The sequence below is a fragment of the Phaenicophaeus curvirostris genome, chromosome 13, assembly GCF_032191515.1.
Source record: "Phaenicophaeus curvirostris isolate KB17595 chromosome 13, BPBGC_Pcur_1.0, whole genome shotgun sequence".
Lineage (NCBI taxonomy): Eukaryota > Metazoa > Chordata > Aves > Cuculiformes > Cuculidae > Phaenicophaeus > Phaenicophaeus curvirostris.
Window position 1 is genome coordinate 3025495 of NC_091404.1, and position 21605 is coordinate 3047099.

Consider the following 21605-nt stretch of genomic DNA (forward strand, 5'->3'; position numbering starts at 1 on the left):
TGATGCAGGATACCAGCGGACTAACAGTTTGGACAACAGTCTGTAACCAATTGAATCGTACAATCAGAATCGCTTGGGTTGGAAGGAACCTTAAAAATCATCCAGTTCCGTTCTACTTCTCTTCTGCCATATTTCACCTTGGGGTGGTCCTGGCTACATCACGACTGCAGAGGAGATGGCATGATTGAAATCTCTATAGACACCAAAGGAGTCTGTAACAGGTTTCCAAACAAAATATACAGGGAGGAAGTGACTACATCCCCTCCTTCATTCTAGCTCTTTACTGTGGGACTCTAGATAATCTCGAATGCTCAGCACAAATCACCAATATGTGTTTAATTCACTGGACTGGGAAACAGTGATCGTGCTATTCTAGATTCTCCTCTTTATCTCTCCCATCAGGTGCCTCCCCATACCCTGGAGTGCAGATAGACGAGGACTTCTGCCGACGACTTAAAGAAGGAACCCGTATGAGATCTCCAGAGTACTCTACTCCAGAAATGTAAGAGCTCCTGGTTTTGCATTGAGAGCTATTATGTTGCATCTAGGATTACTGAAGAGACCGTATTTAAGTGTAGAGGGGAAGGAGAGCTCACCAGCTCACAGTTATCTATTTTGTTTTCAGCAAGCATTGTAGGTGTCCTGATACCACAGACAGACCAACAGACCAAGTTCATGTCATCCTACCTGTCCCTTTACAGAAGTCCCTTCTCAAAAGCAGTTACAGTTGCCATGAGTTGTCCTCTCAGGTTTCACGCTCACAACTGAGTGGCCCTAAACTTGTGAGTGACCTTTCACTCCTCAGGACAGACCAAGTCAGCTTGACCTTTGCAAACAAGATTAACAGCTCTCCCCATGTCGATTGTAGCTCATGAATCTCAGCTCAGGAGATTCCTGTCTGCGGCAGAAGCCTGGCATCCATAATTCTGACATGTTTCAGCAATACCAGTGGGGCCCAGCAGGCAGATTTTAGGTTAGGTGAAAATAAAAAAGCCTACAGGCAGGAATACAGAAGGCAAAAGCATCCCACAAGGAAACTAGACCAGAATTTCAGCACACTGAACTTTGTCTTAATCTCAAACCATTCAAACAATGGCCAAAACAAGCAGCAAAGAGAAACAGTTTGGAAATAAAGCCTCTATTCTATTCCTTTCTTACCACCTGGGGCTTCATCTAGCTACCAGACCATGCTGGACTGCTGGCACGGGGTACCGACAGAGAGGCCGACTTTCACAGAGCTTGTGGAGCGCTTAGGAGATCTCCTTCAAGCCAACGTACAGCAGGTACTGTAATACAAATGTTTCGTCAACCGATGTTCACATACAGATGTATCTGGATGTGGAGATTCACATAGAATCGTAGAATAGTTTGGGTTGGAAGGGACCTTAAAGATCATCCAGTTCTGACCCCCCTGCCTTGGGCAGGGACACCTCCCACTGGATCAGGCTGCCCAAGCCCCATGCAACCTGGCCTTGAACACCTCCAGGGATGGGGCAGCCACCACTTTCCTGGGCAACCTGGGCCAGGGCCTCCCCACCCTCACGGTGAAGAAATTCCTCCTTATGTCCACTCTAAATCTTCCCCTCTCCAGTTTATACCCATTGCTCCTCATCCTATCACTCCAAGACTTTGTAAACAGTCCCTCCCCAGCTTTCCTGGAGCCCCTTTCAGTGCTGGAAGCTGCTCTAAGGTCTCCTTGGAGCCTTCTCTTCTCCAGGCTGAACAACCTCAACTCTCTCAGCCTGTCCTCACATGGGAACTGCATGTGTTTGTGCAGATAAAGACTGTGCCGAGCAGTAATATTAGAGTTGAATTCCTAGTAGAGGTCACAAGGACAGTGGCTGCTGATGAGTAAAGAAAATGTTAACTATTCAAAGGAGATTATACTTCAAAACTAGATGTTTATCCATCTATAATAAGCCGAAAGTTAGATTAATTTAAAAAATGCTCAGTTGCCCCTTAGAGAAACGGCAGTGCTTTATCTCACAGTTTTAATTAGATCCCAGCACAGTAAACTGGCAGGAGTTGGGCTGAACTTCTCTCTCATTTTCTGAGCTCGTGTTCATCAGTGCTCTTAAGAGCTTTAAAATGATGCTGTTTAAAGCTCAGAAAGTCAATTATGTAATTATTAATTTCATAATAATTAAATCGGTTGTTTTTTTCTTCAGTAAGGACAGCCAGAGCAGTTAGGTAGCTGTCAACGCTGTTCAAGAAGGAATCAAATACGCTCCTCCAGCTCCTTCCACTTTGCAAACAAACCTAGTGAGGCTCAGTTAAGAGGGCCTAGTTTGCAGTATGAAGTGCTTGTGAGTTTTATCCTGTAACCAAATTAGATTAAGGAAACATAAAAATCATAATAAGGGAACTGGGCACCGAACTGCTTCCCAAAATTTAAAAAAAAAACCAAATCAAGACAAGGCATTCCTGAGGTGCCAATGAGAGGAATTCTGCTCACTTTTGCTGGGGTGGAGCAGCCGCACATCTGGAAGGCAACAATGCTCACATAGAAATTGCTGCAAACTCATCAAAGCTGCTGTGCAAGTCGGCTCTGCCAGATGTGAGGGATGTTCCCAAGTTCTGTAACTGCTATAATGACCAGGGAAGCAAGCGCTTGGGCTGCGATGCCTGGAAGAGCAAACACGCCGACTGCAGATGAGTGCTGGAATGTTAGAGACCATTTCCAGCCATTCCACATTGTAGGTTCCCAGAGTGAACCCTTTTCCTCACACAAAACCTCCTACAGAGTCCCTGTTGGATCAGGGCACACATTCTAACTTCCACAGGTGGGAAGAACATCAGAATCAAGTTAAAATAAAATCCAACCCTTTCTTAGTGCAAAGCTCTGTAGAACACAATGACCTCTTGCACACGAGATGCAGAACAAAATGATCTTTACCAGCTTTGTGTACTTTTATGTTATTAATGATATAGGATGGCAAAGACTATATTCCACTGAACATCACCTTGTGCCCTGATGGAGAACCTAACTCCAAAACTTGCCCTGTGGAAGAAAACTTGAACAACTGTGTTAATCGCTGGAGCGCAGTGGAAACTGGGTAAGAAAAACACATACGGGAGCTGGGAGGGAGACCCAGAGCTGATGCATCTGGTCACGGGTCGTTGTCCTCTCTCAGTGTGGTTGTTCCAAAGGGGTTGGACAGACACATTGGTGAGGGCTTTGTTTATTAGTTACAAGAGATGGAAAAGGAAAACTGGTCCAGGAAATTGAGCCATGTCAGGGGGGTGAACTGAGCCACCAACTGGTACAGCCTCTGCCTGGGTTTTATGCTGACCCCTCAACCTCCTTGCTTTCAGTGACAGCAAGAAGCGACCACTCAGTGTGAAGACATTTGATGAGGTGCCAGTGGAAAAGGAGAAAGTGATGCATGAGGTGAGTGAGGTGGTTGTGTTCTTCTCTATACGGTTCACAGATTTCTTGTCAGCAGCACCAGACACAGTGATTAGAGCTTTGGAAATTGGGTTGGTAAGAAAAAGCTTGAACTCAAGCAGAAGCTGGCCCTAGCATCTCACACACAGGTCTGTGTGACAAAGAGGAACAAAGAGGGTTCAACAAGTCACTTAAAGAGACGCTCATGCGGATTATCCCACCTTTGATCAGGCTAAGGGGTGTTACATTACATATTCCGACATACAGTTTTTCTCCAGAGGAAAATGCCGGCTCATAGAAATGAGGCTTTTTGAAGGAATGGTTTTCCAGAACACCTTCTGGCTGAGCCAGCCAAGAGCCTGAGCATGGTGAGCGTATGCAATTGCGGATCAACAGGACCAGGCTTCAAGTTCCTGCTCTACTTGGTTCACACAGAGGTGTTTAACCCTGGATTTCCCCCCTCAGCTGCACATATTTATCACCAGGTTAATGACACTGCAGGACTGGAGGGTGCTGGATGCTTCAGGACAGGCAGCCACTCCTCAGAGCATCTGAGAAGCTCCTGGGAAGCATCGCTGGCTACAGCCTGGCCTGGACAGACTTCATGTCCTCGGCAAATACAGCATATTTCTCACCTGTTCTCATGTTAGCACGAATCAATGCCCATTATTCTCTGGAGTTTTGCCAGATGTAATTTTGGTGCCTTTATCTGTGCATCTCAGGGATTAGAAGGCTCAGAATTTTCTCTGGCTCCTGCGTCTTTCCTCCTGCAGGATAACAACCCGTCCCTCTGAGGCACACAGAGACATTTGCTGGAGAAATCCTCTATCAGTAAGAGATTACTGCTGCCAGCATGAGCATCCTTTTCCTAAATGCTCCCTGTTCATAGCATTTTAGAGTAGGGACTTACAGGAGGAGGAGAAAGCTTCAAAAAAGGGCAATAACCCGCTAACAGACAGAAATAAATGGGGTATTTCAATGAGGGTCTTTTAAAGAAGAAACATGGTACGATCTACTTTGGACAAAGTGCTCTTGTGCTACTAAAATTGTCTAAAATACCCAGACATTAATAGTGATGAAGTCATTATTCAAACTGCCACCCAGGAGCTCTGCGAGCTCCACCGCTCCTTCCTGCCATTGTGCTCCTATCACGAGGCTCTGTCAGTATTCTTCTAACAATGTTTCTGTAAGCAAAGTGCAAAGCAGCGATGAGATAAATCGTTCCCAGAGCACATATTTGAAAGGGAAACAGTCAAGATAAAAACCAGGAGCAAAGATGGGTTCTGCTGAGTGTTTGACAGCCTTAAGTAACTCAGGATTTTACTTTCCACTTTGGAAACTAGCTCCCAGACTGATCTTATTAACAACTGCTACCTTACCTGAATATTTATAAAAGGCTTTTGCTTTTTATTTATTACTTGCTTGATTATTTTTTTCTCTTTCAATGGGTTTGACTGGTAAAATGTGACTAACTAGAGTTTCTCTTCCCATGCTTCCTTGATTTTGCCAGACAGACTGTGCAAATCCGTGAGCTTGAGCAGCATTTAGCACAGTAACAGATCTTAACTGCAGCCTCAAGACACGGCCGCAGGTGCAGCAGAAACACAACCTCAGCTTTAAAACTAATCAAGGCAGTTCTGCTGGACAGCTCAGACAAAAATCCGTAGTCGGAGTAGGAGCCTTTCAGGCTAGATAACTCTGCAAAGCACTTGGCTTTGCCAAAATGATACTGAACTTCCACTTCTTAACATCCCAATGTTTCTAACAGTGTATTTCTAGTTGGCAGAGAAGGTAATTTCTCTCTGGGAGCCCAGCCAGCATTATTGGATATATTGTTGATGGATTTCTGTCTATTCCTATCTCAGCTGTCCTACCTTGATGGCATCCATGTGTCAGGTTTAATATCAGTTTCAAGTTTGAAAATGTCAGATTGTTTTCTGATACGTTCATTTAAGGGTGGTTTTTCAAAACACGGCTCAAAAACTTGACCATCGCAAAAGAAAGGCAAACGTTCTCAGGCCAAACAGCAGCGTTATCAGGAACAGCAGGATAAAAATGGATAATACAGGCTCTGATAAGAGGATATTCTGAAGAAAAGGCTCCCTGTCATGCCCCAGCTGGCCATAGCTATGTGCCAAGCACTCTACTAAACAGCACACACTTGAGAGTTGTGATGCAAACACTGGCTCTCCAGGTTGTTGTCTGGAACCTAGTGATCCCATAGAACAGCAGGTAGTTCCTGCATCAGTTCCAGCACACAAGTATCAGAATAGAACATCTACAGATGGGCACCATGTCAGCCACCTCTCCTTGCAAACAGGGATCCCCAGCTCCACAGGCCACACTGAGGGAGAAGCTGCATTCTCCTCCTCTTGCTTTGTCTGCTGCATAGCTGGAGATGGTTTTACAACATGAAGTTCTACCAACCTGCCTAAAAGCGGTGTCACCACAAAATAAGACAGCTGGAATTTGGCATTCTAACGAGCTCCTTGGCTTTCCTTCTCTACTGCCTCCAACAGTGGTTTGGGCTGACTCTTCTCCAGGCTTTCCCCGTCGCACGCCGCTTTTTCTCTAGAAGTGCTTCGTGCTGTTGTGATGGTTTGGCACTCTGATGATCTTGTCTCCTTTTGGCTATACAGGAGTCTGACAGCGGGATGGTGCTGACGTCGGATGAGATAAAAAGCCTGAAGAGGCTGGAAATCCGTTCTTGGCCATACGGGATCATGGCTCTAGCGTGAGTACTTTTGGTTATTTCTTTCTAAGGCAGCAGTCCCTTCAGAAAAATGTGGAGCAGGCAGTCCGAACTGAACAGCACTGCAGAGGGGCTGACTCCTCACTCTGAGAAAAGCAAGGTGGACAGAGCTTGCCTTGTCTTTTCTGGTCTTAAACCCACAAATTACTAGCTGCTTGAAGGCAGGGGAGAAGGAGAAAGAGGAAAAGGGAAAAGGTTATGCAAGGATGGCTGAAAAGCCTTGTAGCACTACCAGGGAGCACCCAACTTATCCAACAGGCCTTACGAGGAGCGGCTGAGAGAGCTGGGGGTGTTTAGCCTGGAGAAGAGAAGGCTGAGGGGAGACCTCATTGCTCTCTACAACTACCTGAAAGGAGGTTGTGGAGAGGAGGGAGCTGGGCTCTTCTCCCAAGTGACAGGGGACAGCATGAGAGGGAACGGCCTCAAGCTCCACCAGGGGAGGTTCAGGCTGGACATTAAGAAAAAAGTTTTCACAGAAAGGGTCACTGGACACTGACAGAGGCTGCCCAGGGAGGGGGTTGAGTCACCTTCCCTGGAGGGGTTTAAGGGATGGGTGGACGAGGCACTGAAGAACATGGTTTAGTGATTGATAGGCATGGTTGGACTTGATGATACAATGGGTCTTTTCCAACCTGGTGATTCTATGATTCTACAAACTGCCACAGATCCAGCTGGATAGGAGTGGTACTCCAGGAATTACACCATTGAGCAGCACTGCCCCTGTAGACAGTGCCTCGGTGCTGTACCTGCTTGGGGATTAGCAGAGATCTAGACAAGATTCCACTTTTTTATCCTGTGCACACGCTGAGGGGATTTCTGCCCAGTGAATTGCTATGGAGACCAATGGCACCAGCACTAAAACAAGGAACTCAAATGTCAGGAACTGCATTACTGTGAAGCTTTACCTAGGCTGATTAACCCCTCTTTGCTGCACGATGTCATGTCGACACAAATCCAGCTCACACACGCAGAACCTCCCTGACAGGATTTATCCTTCCAAAGGTTTCTGTCCGTCACCTCTGACCGCTGCTTCCCCTGCAGCATTTCCTCCATTTGGATAAACAGTTGGCAGAGGAAGGTTCTGTCTCCCCCCTTCCAGGCTTTCTGCTGAGAAAACAACATCTAGCCAGATGTAGAGACACCCACATTCTGTAGCTGCCTGTTCTTTTGAGATTTCCAGGAAAACCTTCTCAACTGTTCTCAGGCACACGGGGAGCGACCATGAAAGAGCGACCATGAAAGAGCTCGGCTCCGCGGGGTTCAGCGAGGCTCTGCCTGGCTTAGACCCTCGGGGCTCTTCCCCATTTACAGCCAACACTTCCATAGGGATTCCACTCATCATGAGATACCTGATAGGCCAGGAAAGACCATCTTAGCAAAGCTCTGCTATAAAAGCAAATGCTGCCCATGCTGTGTCTGCTTTCTCCTCACTCCCAGCATCACTGAATGGACCGAGGTGTCTTTTTCCTTGGCCACATCCTTCATTGAGTGTTCAAGGTCCAGCTGAGAAAGCTATTTTGTCAGCTTCTCTTTTTGTCATGTTGCAGATTATCATTGGCACAAATCACACCTTTTTACATCCCGGTGCCCTCTTGTTCGAGGACACGGCACCCCTCACACTCCTGCACTAACAACTGGAAAAACAAGCCTCAAAAGTACATCTGAGAGTCCAGAAGAGGTCAGAAGAGAATGCTGATTTAACAAGGGAGATAAAGTCACCCGTGTTAATGGTGTATCTCTTTCTACCAAAAACATTTTCCCTGGATCATTTTCAAAGAGTCTTCCTTTCCTAAAACAAAGCTGTTCAAAGTGCAGCGTGTTTGCTAAACTGGGGTGGCTGCATTTATTATTTTTGCCAAAATCTTGCTGTTTATTTACCTTGTATTCATTTCCCTGACGATTTTCAAATTTGGCAACACTACACACCACGGTGTGTCGGTGTCAGGAGTTTACAGCAGAGGAACCCGACACCCTGGGCCCGGGACAATACTAGGCTGGACCAACCATCCCTGAGCTCTAAGCAGTTTATGCTGTGAAAGTCACAGCAGCAGCTGTGGGAGAGACAGAAAGATTGACCGGGATGATGGCACTGCAGTTAGCATTCAAGGAAGTGCATTCAGCATGATGGGATGACTCTGGAGTCAGGTTTCATCTCATTGTATTGGCAGGCTACTGCCAGGCATTGCTTTAAAATGTTCACAGAGACTCTACAATCAAGTTATCACTTAAAATTATAATAGGTTTGATATCTGCTCTATTATCCCCCCTCCGCCCCTTTCATTTCTCACTCATCATCTTCAGTTGCTCTGCAATTCCCTGTCTGGTTGTGGCCCAGCACCAGATCCCATCACTGAGGGCTCTGCCTTTGCCAAAGCCAAGCTGGGCTCAAGGCAAGCCAAGAACATTGAAACGAATGGATCTTGCTCAGGCATCCGCGTCCAGACACAAGGTCTGCAACCCAGCTGCCTGGGCTGAAATCCTTTTGCACCATCTCAGAAAAATGAGGCAGGGAAATGCGTTTGCTCCAGAGCAGAGCTCAGTTTCATAAGATTTTTCTTCTGTGATGGGTATGCTGAGACAGTAAATGTCCTTACTGTTATCTTCATGCAGCGCTTTGCACCATGACCTGACCTAAGTCTCCAAAATACAAATCACTGAACGCATAGCTGCTCCCAAGCTATGGAAGTCAATATTTCTAAGCATTATCCTACATCACATAATCATGAAATGATTTGGATTGGAAGGGACCTCAAAGCCCATCCAGTTCCAACCCCTGTCATGGGCAGGGACACCTCCCACTGGATCAGGAGCTCCAAGCCCCATCCAGCCTGGCCTTGAACACCTCCAGGGATGGGGCAGCCACCACTGCTCTGGGCAACCTGGGACAGGGCCTCCCCACCCACACAGGAAAACATTTCTCCCTAGGATCTCATCTCCATCTCCCCTCTTTCAGCTTCAAACTGTTCCTCCTCGTGCTATTCCTGCACCCCCTGATAAAGAGCCTTATGCTTGTAGTGCCAAGGTCTGCAAGGAGAACTGTGAAAGGCTGTGGTCCCCAGCTTGGTTTGGACTGCAATGCTTTTCATCTCCCTGCACTCCGAGCGCTGGAGGTCACGTCACTGTGCCCCACAGGCAAGGGGACACGTACTTAGCAAGTGGGTGGCTTCGGAGTGCTAAAACTTTATGTTAGCTGTACTTTGTGTACAAAGGGTTTCAAAACAATGAATTCTTGATCCTAACCCCTTGAGTTCTCTGTGACATAGACTACTGATGAACTGATACTGCCAGAGGGGAGCCTAGGATTAAATTCTAACTGCACAGCACCCTGCCTAAAATGTATGAAAGTAAACAGTGAATTAGTCATAACTATTGGAAGGAAAAATAACTCTTGTTCTTCTTTTGTTGTAGAAAAATTAAAAAAACTTAATCATTCTCACGCTGTGCCTCATAAAACACCTATAAAAGCTGTTACAAAGCCCTGAAGCTCCTACATGTTATTATGTGATGTGGTTATGAGACGAACTGCTCTGTTTGGCAACACTCAGCCCAATTTCTCCTCTTTCCTAAACGCAGTTGCTGAACATGGCCAGGATTTCTACCTGGACACAATAATCTATCAGTTTTTTCCTACCAGGGGCAAGATACTTGGGCACCTGATTGTAAAACAAGAAGAGCTGCCCCACAGCATGGGAAGCAAGGTCTACCCGTGGTACTGTGGCCCCTCACTGGACGGGGCTTTTCTTACAGTCACCTCTCTTTCTCCACGCTCCCTTTCAAGTCATTGCCTCTGAGATTTAGGCTAAAAGAAACTGGCTCCCTCTCACATCAAATAAGCAGCTCCAGTAATGACTTCCCAGCTCTTAGAATCATAGAATCACCAGGTTGGAAAAGACCCATCGGATCGAGTCCAACCATTCCTATCAAATACTAAACCATCTTTGATGATTTCAATGTTTTTCTACTTCTAACCAAAATCTCTGGTTCATATGGTTGGATTAGAATCTCTCTTTAGGTAATTCAAGCCTTTTGGCTACTACAGGATTGTCGTCTGTGGCATCTTCAAAACAACCTTGACACATCACCAGACAACTTTAAAATGCTTGTGAAAGATTACTCAATATCCAGGCTGACTTGTCCTTCGTCTAGTTTAATTCCTAGACTTCTCAGCTTTACCGCTACCGAGAAACCTGAGGTAGCACAGTAAAAATGGGAACTGTTAACAGCTCTCAATGCCCACAGGACTGCACTGAAACACAACAGTCCAAGCTTGAGTCTGGGCCATGAGACCTGCAAACTACATTGTGGCCCGCACAGACACACTACACGTGCGGGTAATAGCAGAAACCCAAGCCCCACGATCACCAGGCTGCTTGAATTCACAGAATCATGACATGGTTTGGGTTGGAAGGGACCTTAAAGCCCATCCAGTTCCAACCCCTGCCATGGGCAGGGACACCTCCCACTGGATCAGGGGCTCCAAGCCCCATCCAACCTGGCCTTGAACCCCTCCAGGGATGGGGCAGCCACCACTGCTCTGGGCAACCTGGGCCAGGGCCTCCCCAGCCTCACAGCAAAACATTTCTGCCTAAGATCTTATCTCAAACTCCCCCTCTTACAGCTGAAAACCATTCCCTCTTTTGCTATCCCTGCACTCCTTGATCAAGAGCCCCTCCCCAGCTCTCCTGAAGCCCCTTTCAGCACTGGAAGGAAGTCCTATCTATGGACCTGGCAGGCTTTCTGTTATCAACACTGGCTCGTCCCAGCAGGTTCTTCCACCGCATTTATACTTAACAGACTCAACACTGGCACCAGGCACAGGGAGACTATGGAAATACAGCCTGAAGCGTGACAGGACATAATGGTAATGATGAACGTCACTCTTAGAGGATTCCTGCTATCAATTTGCATTCTTCTGATCTTCTTGTATTGGTTCCTGCGGTGCTTTCACTGCTTTGGTACTACCCCACACAACCCTCCCTATCTCCCTGGTATCACTCTGAAAGAGAGGAGGCCAGTGCTGGGTCTGGGCTAACTCTGCTCTCGGCACTGCCTGTGAAACGAGGCTGAAGTCAGCTCACCACACTCTGCAAAACACGTTTCCCCTCCCAGTGCTCCACAGAAATACCCACATTATGAAAGAGGGTCCATCAGGTTACAAAACTTATTTGAGATCAGGAAATAGCAGTGTTTAAGTTCTTGTCCTTCCCTTCATTGTGCCCAAACAGTACCTATTCTTGCAAGGACAAACGAGTTTTCGGTTTGGGACGTGTTTCAGCTGATTGCCACGGTACTCACGCTCCTCATCTTCAGCCCCGTGCCGTGCTGAGAATACCAGCAGTTAGCTGGCACCAGGCTGAGACGCTCTCAGTTCTGAGCAGATTTATCAAACCTGAACATCTCTGTTATCACCTCCCGCAGCTGCAGCGCTAAGACGTCAGGCAGAGGCAAAATCAGTAAGGAAATCCCTTTTGGGGCAGTGTAATGCCAACCCAGGAGAAGCGCCGAACCAAGGAATGGCAAGCTTTTAATGAAATTATTTAATCACATAACAATTATTAACTTCTGAAGCTGCATAATTGTGTAATTAATCAAATCTAATGCCTTCAGACAGAAAATGTTTATCGGCAGGGCTCAGGGGGATTTTTCCCTCTAATCCAGGGCAGTATAAGTGGCTCAGAGCATCGAGGGGCTGTTGCTTTCCTCCGAAGCATCAAGCACTGACCACAGCCAGAGGATCGGCTGCTGCTAGGCTCAGTGTGGCTGTTTCTGGGTAGCAAATGAGATTTCAAGGACAGACAGAAAAGGGATGCTGTGGTCTCCCTTCCCAACACACAGCCCAAGCATATCTACATTTCTCTGTGGCTGAGCACGAACAAAGCAGATCCAAGTGTCAGTAAAACAGACTGTTGAAGGGGAAAATGCAAAGGCCCTGAGATAGCTTTAATTTAGGAAATGCATTTAGATGAAAGGAATAGTTTTGAAAGTTAATTGCATTTTGGTCCGCCATAAGACAGACAAAACTTGCTTCTGACCTAACCCATCAGCTTTCCGTCTTTGGAGCAAATATTTGATGTCAGCATTTTAAGAACGCTTCTTCAAACACCAGCCTGATTTCAGCGATAGGCAGTTATTCCCAGATATCCAGCCTCCTCATCTTCAGGGGCAGAAATTTAACAGGAACATTTGCTGGGAGTCTGTGTGGGTCTGAAAATTTCCAATTGTTTGGCCAAACAAAACCCTAATAATGTTTCTCCAGCACTCTGAGATATGCAGGCTGAGGGCCAACTTAAACAGATGCTTTCAAGCTTCTCTGTCTCCACCAACAACTTTAATACCTGACAAATTAGAGGCCAGAGCACCCGTGGAATTGTCTGACACGAGTCAATAGAACCAAGCAACAAAAGGAAAAAGACATACATAAACAGCAAAGCAAAGCTGTGGTTATTGGCCATGCCAGGGAAGAGTTTGTCTACAGAGCAAGTGTGTGCAGAGAAAGGACAGCTGCCAAATGCATGGCAGAGAGAAGGAGTTCCCACTTACACTCTTCTCTGGAAAAAGAGGAAAAACTTAAGACTGTGAAAGCAGAGTGCGTTACATTTCTGTTGAAGTTGTCAGGGTTACTATTTCATCTAGGATTTCTGCCTTGCCTTTTCAACAGGCTTGGTTCCAATGACTTGTGCACAGTAACATCAGCTTTATAATTTTTAAAAACTCTACCTTTGCATTTTAGAAGTCCCAGAACCCAGGCTTACTCAAGATGTGCAAGAGATGGTGAGCAGGCTGTTACAACTGGGCTCCCTTCCTAGAGACAAAGCTGGAGACGCAAATCATAGAATGGTTTGGGTAGGAAGGAATCTTAAAGATCATCTAGTTTCAACCCCCCTGCCATGGGCAGGGACACCCCCACTGGATCAGGCTGCCCAAGGCCCACCCAACCTGGCCTTGAACCCCTCCAGGGATGGGGCAGCCACCACTGCTCTGGACAACCTGGGCCAGGGCCTCCCCACCCTCATTGGGAAGAAATTCTTCCTAATGTCTAGTCCAAATATTCCCCCTTCCAATTTGAAGCCATCACTACAGACCCCTGTGAAAAGTCCCTCTTCAGCTTCCTTGTAGCCCCTTCAGGTACTGGAGCTGCTCTATGGTCTCCCCACAGCCATCTCTTCTCCAGGCTGAACAACCCCAGCTCTCTCAGCCTGGCCTCACAGTAGAGGTGCTACAGCCCTCTAATCATTTTTGGGGCCCTTGTCTGTACTGCCACAGCAAATGTGCCGTGGAAAGCCACTCCAGCACGTGAAAATCAGGCCAGCTTCCCACTGCAGCTGGTTAGAGCTGCAGCTGTTTGCTAGGGCTGAATTGGGCTGAACATCTCAGCTCCTGGCTTAGAATGACCAGCTTCATGGACTGGGATGCACAGACCATCACCTGCTCCACACCCTCCCCCAGGAAGAGGACCGCAGGGACAGATAATTTACAGAGGGAGCCTACAGGCTGTTCAGTGTGGTTGTGCACGGATCACAAACTACTGTTCCAGTCTAGCCAACACGCCGCACACCTACGATCTTTCCAGAATTAGCGAAACGTTAAGTGAAGCTGCTGACCCCAGTTCTGTCAGCCAGACCGACACCTGCAGCAGTGGGAAAACCACAGATTTTGGCAGGTTCCAGGTGCAGAGGCAACAAAACACAACTTCTGAAGTCATCACAGCATAACCTAGCAGGATGTGTTTACTTTTTCATAGTCAAAAGGAGCTGGGCTCGTGTACATTACTGTTTTGTCAGGCCAGGCATCTCTCCGCTGCACCATCACAAAACCATGACAGCACAACACGGCTGGTGCCTTGGATCTGCTCCTTGTCCTAGTCATGATTCTTGTTCCCCCTCCTCCAATTACTGTATCTGTCTCTCAGCTCTTGTTTTGTTGCCCAGCGCAGGAACTGGCTTTGCTTTCTTTCTAAAGCACCACACTCTGAATCTGTCATCGACCCGTGGGGACTGTAAGCCCCGCAGCAATACAAATACCATGAGTGTAATGAATTATACAATTATTTGATGAACTGCTGGTTATTCACATCTGGTTTAGGGTTGTCAGAATGTAGCCTTATGCTCCTTTAAACACACACGGACAGCACACAGAGTGCTTGAGTCTGAAATTCCCCCAGGCACGTTCCTAAGCCATTCTGACCTGAGATAGGAGTCCCATTAGCCAGTTAGGAGTGAGGCTTATCCCAAAGAGACGCATGTTAAAGGTTCCCTAAGCAAAGCAGGGAAGTTCAAAAGCCTTTCTCACTTTAAGAACCAACCGATCCAGTCCTCTTCCAATGAATCCCTCACATGAAGAAACCAGGCTTAATAAAACATGATTTTTAAGGCAACACAGGACAGAAGTAACTTTTACCTTCTCCACTTGCTGTTCCTCAAGGTCACTTTGAGATACAAATGTTCTCCAGGGTTCTCCTGCTTTTAATATTGTGGTTGCTCCACGTGATGCAAGTTGCTTCTCTCCCACTGCCTTCATCACCTATAATAAGAGAAGAAGGCAGAAAATGAAAGCTGTCTCTCTCTAATAGCATCAGTTACAGGCCAGTAGCTGTAACATTGAAAAGCGTTGCCCTTCACTAGCGCACTGTTCCATAATTTTAAAGGGCTAGAGAATAATAGAGAGCTTTCACTGGGTGCTGCAGGAGTGAGTTCAACACACGCTCCTGCTTTCAGTGTCACTTTAAATCAGTCTGTCACAGATTACTCATTATTTCACCCTTTATCATACTTAAAGAAAAGTCAGAGCCTTCAGTTCTGCTTTCAGAAAAGTCAAATTTTTACTGACCTGTGTGAGCACAATGAGAGAGAACATGATTGTACGAAGGGGAGAGGGGCAGTTGTAATGAGAATACATACAGTGCACTGAAATGTGGCAGGCTAAAAAGACAGGGCTACAGGACGCCTGGATTTACTCCTACATCTACTTTTAAAACATCAAGCTATTTACAACGCCTAACTCAGTTCCTTCATCCAATCTGTATAATGTCACTTCTTACCGGATGCTGCAAAGGGAAATCAAAACACTTTATATGTACATATATATATTTTTTAAAAAATAATTTTGGCCTTTATTACACATCAAGATAAAACCTCATGGAGACGGGTCAACATATTTTCCTGTTTGTTCCCAACAGGCGCAGAGCTGTGAGCAAGAGCAAAGAATCCATATTATCCGATCACGAGCGGGAGGCTGTCAAATACCAGCCAGCAGTACAGGTAGAAGAGGACACCATGGACTTCACATTGGAAGACTCTGTTCTCCTTCCCATGGATCCAAACCTGGAATGCCACAGCCCACCTCCAGATTACAACTCCGTCATCCACTACTCGGCCCCCCCGGTGTAACCAGCCCAGCAGGGCGTCCATCAGCCACGCTAGATTCTTACACGCCTCCATGCCTCGATAAAGAGCCTGGGTCACAGCAGAAGAGAAATCTGACAGGACATCGGTTCATCTGTTTCTTCTGGCACGTGTCTGATGTGACCAGAAACATTTCAAGAGCACCTCCTTTGCGATCTTTAAAGGCAACGTGTGAAGGAATGAATATTCTGTTTGTGGGAATCGTTAGCTGGAGCTGTAATCCAGAACGGCTTCCACACTCTCCTCCCCTCGCTGGGACTCCTCCTTGGCATCTGCACATCTACAAGCTCCTTCATTCACATTTTACTCTACAAAAGTCACCAAGAGTCATGGCAAGTGAGTTGTGAAAACAAGGTTCATTCTGCTGGTCCTGCCTGCGGGGATTGTTCAGCGCGATGCTGCGAGGGATCCGCTGGAAACTACAGCCAGACACATTGACACTTCTCTTCTGGGCAAAACCCAAAACTGAAACCTCACTTTTGAGATCTCACCTTCCATAAATATTCCTGAAACATTATGAAATCCAAAATACTTCGGCTCCAACTTGTGACTTAACGATTTCCACCGCTTTTAGGATACAGTCCTAAAAATGACACAGCACAGAGGAAGCAGACCACTCGTGGCTGGTCTTCTGGGCCCTCAGAGCACACAGCGTGGTTACAGCTCTTTCCTTGTGTTCTCTCCTTGTCCAAACAGCAATTTATTTCGCACACATGCAATAGGGAACCTTGATCGAGATGCATCTGTAATGAGTGCAAGGCAAAATCCCTGCCTTAAATAAGAACCTTTCTAAGCTTAAACAGCCAGAATTTCCCAGCACGTGTGCGTGTTTGTGTGAACATGCAGCAAATGCTCATCGACAACACGAGAGTTACACAAAAACGCACAAACACGCTTGCAGCACCAGCAGGGCAGCAGCATTTTCTCGTTTCACATCTCCTTTCTGCATGCAGGCTATTTACTGAAAAGGGGAAAAAAAAACCCCAAAAACCAAAAATAAATCATTTTCCTTTGGATTCTGTGGTCGATGCCCAACAGTTTGATCCTGGGAATACAAGCCCATGCTAAACTATAAGCAAATGTGACACAGATTTGTCTCTGCCCGTCTTGCCAAGGTAACGTGGGTGTGCTATGCGGTGCCCCTTGCACCTGAACCCTCCCTGCCTCCATGGTAACACAAGGCTTTTTCTGCAGCCGAATCGTGCTGCGCTGTATGGATCCCAAGTGCTCACAGCCCAGAACTCCAAAGTGTGCTGCCCTCCACCCAAAAGCCGTGGTGGCAGGGACAGTTGGGCTGCAAAGCCCTGTGCCCAGGTCCCACGGAGACTCGCAGCAAATAATCCCCATCATTCAACATGCCTCGGAGCAACCAGAGCTGACTCTAGAAAAGGAAGAGGTGCCAGGGTTGCAAGTATAAAAAGCAAGGACGAGGAAGACGCTCACTGCGAGTCGAGGCTCTAACCTCGCGAGTGATGAGCTTGGACCTGCCAGTGCCTCCCTCTCCAAGCAGCTCCTCCCAGAGTCTGCACAACCCTTCTCTTTTCTCCTTAGAATTGACACTGATTTGACTTCTTCAGAGAAAAGGAATTTCTCTTCACTATTACGCACTAAGGGAAGGGGCAAAAAAAGCCAACGCTTGCAAACCACTGCCATGACCTGGGTGACAACAGCCTCAACACCTGCACAGCAGGGAAACGATCCCTGGATTATCAGTCACAGCTGATTACACTGAAGAAAATGCAAACAAGCCTCAGGTATTACCAAACCCCAAACCACATTAACTGTGAATGCTAAAGCTTTGGAAGTATGGGCTCTTGGGAACTGCACTTCTCGCTCTCCTTGACTTTAGATTCAATAGAGTAAGGAAATCGCCTGCAGGAGCTCACGAGCCCCTTGTTCACTGCGGACCCACTGGAGAGCTGTGGTCTGTAATTGCTTTATGGTCATTTTTGCACTTCTTTGTATTTTAGTACCTATGTATGAGTAGAGCTGGTCATAAAACAGAAGAAACTACTGGGAAAGAATTCGTCTGATGAGCCCCAGTGAGCTCATTGGATCAGCTTTTCATCAAACACCAAATTAACTCCCTATAGCCCGGATCAAACCATCAATCACTGCTCTTGGAAATAATTTCTTCATGTGGCAAAAATAAAAAAAAAAGGTGCAGATACTTGGTCTGCCTCTGCTCTTGGCGACACCAGTGTGAGAAGGCTTGTTACTGTGCCTTGTTCTGCAGAGTAAGCAAATAGCAGTGTTTAAACACCTATGCTCATAAAATTTATTATGCTCTCTGTTTTGAAAATGAATGGGAAACACTGCTGCGTGGACACTGCTTCTGACGGTCGAATGTCTCACCTTTCCCTCTGACCACGGAAGGACTGGTGAGGTTCCTCAGAGACCAGAGGAACACGAAACACGTTTCCCAAGCGGGACCCAAGCAGCCACACAAGTGAAGCAGGGGCAGCCAGGTCCCTTCCTGGCTCCCAGTAACAGATACTGGCCTGTCCGCATCGCGTGAGATGACATGAGAACAAAGTGTGGACTCAAGTGCTCGACACTTGTTTTCCAACACCAGTTGCACTGGCAGTCCCCTGGAAAACCAGGGCTCCTCTGCAGTGGGAGAATCAACAACCACCTTGAGCAGGACACCCGCATCTTCAGAGAGCAGAGATCCCCTCCGAGCCCTCTGGGAATGGCAAGGGACTGGTGTTCGGGCAGCTGGTCATTCAGAGTGGAAGACTTTTTTCCTCCTTATAGCAAATATAACAAGCAAATGTATTGCCTGAAAAGTATTATTGAACATACAACTTCTATTTTATTTACTAATATTTCATTTGTCCTCTTCTCTCCTCCCTTAATTTAATTATTGTTCTTCTCTTACAGTGATGTATATAGTTTACCCAGTAGAAACAAATATAGTGATTCATTTATATGGTAAAATTTGTAACATTTTAGTCCAAAGAGAAAGAGATACCCAGCCATAACAGAGATAGGTAGTGTTACTAAACATTTCACTAATGCTTGCAGGCCAGGCTCCAGTTTACAGTGCCCTCAAAGTGCCCTCTTGTAGCAGTTCTGCTCCTGAGTGCGAGTATCTCCAGCTCTCACTCACTCTCCACATTATTTAGTCTCAGTTAGGAAACAGGGATCTGGAGGAATCTGGCAGGTTTATCTCATTCCTGGAAGTGTCCTCATGCAGGTCGGTGTGCTGGTGAGAGGATCAGCAGGGGCCAAAGGGCTTAAAGATGTCATGTTTATGATTTTTACAAATTTCTCAGGGATTCTTACTCGACTCCTGTCAGCCACCTGCTTTGTCCAACCTGACCGTTCCTACTGCTTTTGTCCTTTTGTCACCCCGGAGAATCTGGCCAAAGGAACTCAGAGCTGAACACAGAAACGTGCTGCCTTCTCTCCACGTGGGTGTCTGAGGATAAGCACCTTTACCTTGCTCTCGGTCAGGCTGCTTTTATCAGCCTGGCTTCCCACCTCAACTTTTCTCTTCTTTTCATCTACCTCTCAGTATTTGCTTCTCATGGTCCCTTCAGATTGCTTGTCTCTGCCTTTGGAATAGGATCAGGTATAGGACTCGTTTCACTCTGCTATTTTCTTGTACATTCTGCTCGTGCAGAGCCTGAACTAGAGAATCTAAAGGAAGCAGTTTTCACATCATACGTGTTCCAACAAAGGCAATATTGGAATATCTGAAATCCTCTCTGTGCCCTTCTCCAAACAAGAGAAGTCTTTTAATCCATTGATTTTTCAGTATTTGGTGTCTGGAGCAAAACAAAGGTGACTATCCACGTGAGCCTCACCTTCCATCTAGCCCTTTCTCAAGCAGTGAGGTTTCTCTTAGGTTCTTCCAGGTTATCCTCACAAGAAGAGGGTGGTAACCAGGATGCTGGGCCCACATCATCTACTCAGGACTTCAAGGAAGGTCAGATTAAAACCTAAAGTCTGCGTAATGGTCTCAGACAAAAGCACTGAAATGTGAGCCCACTGAACGCTGAGCATGTGTGTATTCAGGGCCACCCTCAAGCATAAACTGCTCTGCTTAAGCCACCCCCTAATACAGTCAATGCTCTCCAGTCAGCCTGCTTGGCAAATGCCTGGGATAACCTGGAACGCCCAGGAGCTGCTCTCTTGGGATTTACTCTCCTGTACACTGTAGGAATGTTAGCTGGCAGGTAAGCCTGTAACTGGCCAGTCAACAGGTCATCTTATCTTCTCAAAGACCCCTCACGCTGGGTGTCGGCACTGCCCTGTCGTGTCCCTACGAATTTGATGTGGCTGTAAGGATGTGATCTTGGGTCAATGGTCTCTAGCTCCCATCAGCACTTACTGGAGAACACCAGGGAATGCTTGCAGGGAAATGCCTCTAGCAGATAGCTACGTAACAGGACAAAGCGTTATGGGGTTTTCCTGAACGCAGGATCTCACCAGGGTCGGTATCACACTCAGAGATCAGCCTTTCTTGTCATAAAGTGAATGGAAAATGCAGAAAGCAGCAATAACTCCTCTGTCCCTCCCTGCAGCCAAACCCTGGGATCAGTTTTCCTGGGTTTATACACAGAAAAACCAGAAAGAATTTTGCCAAAGTAATGACAACAGCACCATCTTAGACAAGTAGCATTCCAGGAGGACTCCTGGACATGTCCCTGTCAGCATCAGTCACTATACAGGTGACTGGTTAAGTGCTGCCTCATTTGTTGGACACGTGTGTTTTCATACTAACACTTTCTGGACAGGTTCACTGGGCTCCCCAAGCCAATGTGATGCCACGAGGGCTGTGGTTACAGAACGACAAGTGTGGGACATGGTTTAGTATTTGATAGGAATGGTTGGACTTGATGATCCGATGGGTCTTTTCCAACCTGGGGATTCTATGAATGCACCGAGCACTGTCCCAGTGTCCTGCCTAAGAATCCAACACCACCAGAGCCAGCACATCCTTATCACTACGTTCCTTTCTCCTTAGCCCTTGAGTTTTCCAAAGCAGCTAATGGAAACTGAGAAGACCCAGCAACCTGAGACTTAAAGAAAATAAACCAAGTGCCACGTAACACAAAAGACACTAAGGAATGTTTGTCTGCCATGTTCCTGTCTGTCTGAAGAATGTATGCACTGAACACAATGCTTTCGTATGTAGTCAAAAATTGTACTGTATCTATTAACCAAAAAAAAATAAAAAGATTCTATATTTATACAGCCCAGGGCTCCTTTGTGTCCTCTCTTGGCTTGAAAAGTGTTGTCCTTGAAGCACAATATAAATAAATAATGTAACGGGTTTGAGAGATTTTTACAAGGTGTAGATCTCATTAATTTCTACAGGGGGTTCAGAGCTCAGGACACCAGCCTGCTGCACCGTCGCTGCTCTCAGGTGTCCCACCACCTCATGTGCCTCAGTAATTCACAGAGCTCAGGGAACGCTGGCCCAGTTTGCTGGAGGGATACAGAAACTGAGCTGCTACCCATGAATCACAGACTGCTGTCCGGTGACACGTAAAATCAATAAATAACTAGAGAGATGGGATGGAGAGAGAAGATAGGATCAGAATTCTGCATTCTAAATGAGATCCTTGGTCACCAAAGTGTGTAAGCACAAGAGCCTGTGGAGATAATCTGCAGAACGTGGTAGCATCTGGGCGTTGTTCAGATTCAGAATCACAGAAATTGTTTCATTTAGCTTACCATAATACTCTAAAGAGAACACAAATACATATTCCCCAACACACCGTCACGATGATATTACTGACTTGTCAGCCAAACAAACTCTGCTCTGTCGAAAAACAGACTATTCCTTGCTCTTCTTATTTTGTAGTTAAGGTCAAACATTCAGAGCGCTGAGGGAAAAACCTCTGCACAACAGCCAAGAGCAGCAGGCAGGCCATTCTCCTTACCCACCGGCTAATTGTTCTGAAACACAATTGCCCATTCCCCTCTCCATTTTGGTGCCACAGCAGGAAACGACTGGCAGAAAAAAACTGAGCCCTTGCAGATGTTTACAGACTGACACATAACTTGCGTCTGCTTATGTCTTAAAATAAACCCTTCTATTGGAAAAAAA

At 46.5% G+C, this 21605-nt stretch overlaps 1 protein-coding gene across 3 annotated transcripts in view; it reads left to right on the forward strand.

Annotated features, from left to right (window-relative positions):
* Positions 1 to 20746, forward strand: part of LOC138726229 (vascular endothelial growth factor receptor kdr-like) — a 149150-nt gene extending 128404 nt beyond the window's left edge. For all 3 annotated transcript variants that reach the window (XM_069867788.1, XM_069867789.1, XM_069867790.1), the window contains 6 exons: positions 403 to 502; positions 1178 to 1283; positions 2932 to 3056; positions 3316 to 3391; positions 6028 to 6122; positions 15316 to 20746. In XM_069867788.1, the coding sequence (XP_069723889.1) occupies positions 403 to 502; positions 1178 to 1283; positions 2932 to 3056; positions 3316 to 3391; positions 6028 to 6122; positions 15316 to 15526 (713 nt within the window). In that variant the 3' untranslated portion in view covers positions 15527 to 20746. The remainder of the gene's footprint in view (positions 1 to 402; positions 503 to 1177; positions 1284 to 2931; positions 3057 to 3315; positions 3392 to 6027; positions 6123 to 15315) is intronic.
* Positions 20747 to 21605: the final 859 nt, after the last annotated feature.